The 1,900-nt window shown below is 36.7% G+C and overlaps 1 protein-coding gene across 2 annotated transcripts in view; it reads left to right on the top strand.

Annotated features, from left to right (window-relative positions):
* Positions 1-1,365, top strand: part of PLCL2 (phospholipase C-like 2) — a 201,636-nt gene extending 200,271 nt beyond the window's left edge. Inside the window, exon 6 of one of the 2 annotated variants that reach the window (XM_008580533.1) lies at positions 500-1,365. In XM_008580533.1, the coding sequence (XP_008578755.1) occupies positions 500-679 (180 nt within the window). In that variant the 3' untranslated portion in view covers positions 680-1,365. The remainder of the gene's footprint in view (positions 1-499) is intronic. The other variant, XM_008580534.1, reaches the window with a different exon arrangement.
* The last annotated feature ends 535 nt before the right edge of the window (positions 1,366-1,900 follow it).

Below are 1,900 nucleotides of genomic sequence, written 5' to 3'. Positions count from 1 at the left end.
CCAGGTCAGTGTCCTGATTTTGATATTTCACTATAGTTGTGTAAGATGTAACCATTGGAGGAAGTTTGGGAAAGGGTACACAAGACCTCTCTGTATTATACATGTATCCCTCTGTTAATTTTACACTTACTTATAATAAAAAGTTGTTTTTTTTACATAAAAGCAAGCCTTAAAAGGAAAAAAAAAGATAGGTTCAGCAATTAACAAAAGATGTAATTTGAACTGGGATAGATAGAATAGTGCACGCAGAGAACTCGATTCAGATTTATAAGTGGAAAGGGCTGAACAGGCAGCATACTCTTGGAGTGTGGTATTGAAACTGGGAAAACAAACTCATTTTTTATTAAAATTAACCTGTTCAGGTGCAGTGCCAATAAGAAATAAATATGCCCTCTTGCTTAATCAAAATATTTCTATTTCAGTGGAAGACCTATATTATTAAAATATAACAGTAAGTCATGTCATATCTAATACTGTTTAATTGCATGTTTTGTTACAGGGACAAGCAGATCTTTTGAAATATGCTAAGAATGAGACTTTGGAGAACCTGAAACAAATCCATTATGCTGCTGTTTCGTGTGGACTGAATAAACCAGGCACTGAAAATACAGATGTTCAGAAACCACGCCGGAGCCTGGAGGTCATACCTGAAAAAGCAAACGATGAAACTGGAGAATGAGGGAACTTTCTAGAAATCATTATGGAGTTTATAACTCTAGGACCAATTGTAGTCAAATGGGACATGTGCTTTGCACTCACTAATGAGAATAATACTTGGGATTTTAAAGCACAACTGGAATAGCTAATTACAGTCTATTAAACTGTGAATGTATGTAGCAATCCTACATGTGAAGGCAAATAAACTCTTTAACATGAAAATCTATTCTTGGCCAAAATATGCTATATTTGTATACAAAGACATCCTAACTCAGTTCCGGTATGAAGAACAGATTATTCACTCTAGTTCCATTGAGAAACAGACATTTTCCAAATGAAACAATTTCTTAAGATGGAAATGGAATTGATTGTGAAATTGGTATTTATTGAAGAAAAAACCTAATCTACGCATTTTATTTATGTGCGGTTGCCATCTGGGTTATGGATGATTTTGGCGGCATGCTTGATGAGCCATAATTACTAAGGAGAATGTAAGTGGACAGGTTCCCTGAGTCCCCAGGGACACTGGAGAGCCATCGAGGACAAGGAGAACGTGCAATTGGACTAACGCTGCCTGGCTGAAGTCACATGCTGTGTCAGCACACAGGGTGATATGTGATGTTAAAGGAACCAATCTGGAAGCAACACATTGTAAATAGTTTTTCATTGTTTGAAGTAGTGTTCACATTAAAAAGATGTTTTATGATATTTCTGCAGTAGCAGTGCATGCTTTTAATGAGACTTTAACTTTAGCCAATTACTTGTTGAATTACTTGTTGAAAAATAAGTTGCTTGTCTGGCTTGACTTTATTTTGTCTTTAGGAAGGTTTCGACAACTTTTAGCAATGGTAGCCGACTGATTATAAAGTAACCCAGACACCCACAGCTCCCCTCTTAATGCTCCTGATTAGCACCACAGTGCAGTGTGCCTTGAAATAATGGGAATGGTGAGTCAGAGGCAGTTTGGTGGGACTGGGGCAGATGCAGCTTTTCTACAGGTCTGCTGGCAACAAATTCCCTTAATTTTTGAGAAAGTCTTTCTTTCTCTTTCACTTTTGAAGGATAATCTTGCAGCAGCTGAGTTTTTAATCCAAGCTTCTAGTTTCCAAATCCGTGGAACTTTGTGATTTTTTTTTTAAAGATACTAAACACTGCAGCCTAATTACTGTTTTTCCCCAAACTGAAATTTGCTTTCAGACTTTGGAAATGTAAAACTCGCTAAATCTTCTGCAACCCCTTTTTT

This window comes from Galeopterus variegatus, unplaced genomic scaffold (assembly GCF_000696425.1).
Source record: "Galeopterus variegatus unplaced genomic scaffold, G_variegatus-3.0.2 Scaffold2125, whole genome shotgun sequence".
Lineage (NCBI taxonomy): Eukaryota > Metazoa > Chordata > Mammalia > Dermoptera > Cynocephalidae > Galeopterus > Galeopterus variegatus.
Note: the sequence above shows the minus strand (reverse complement) of the source record. Positions and strands in the feature narration are given on the sequence as shown.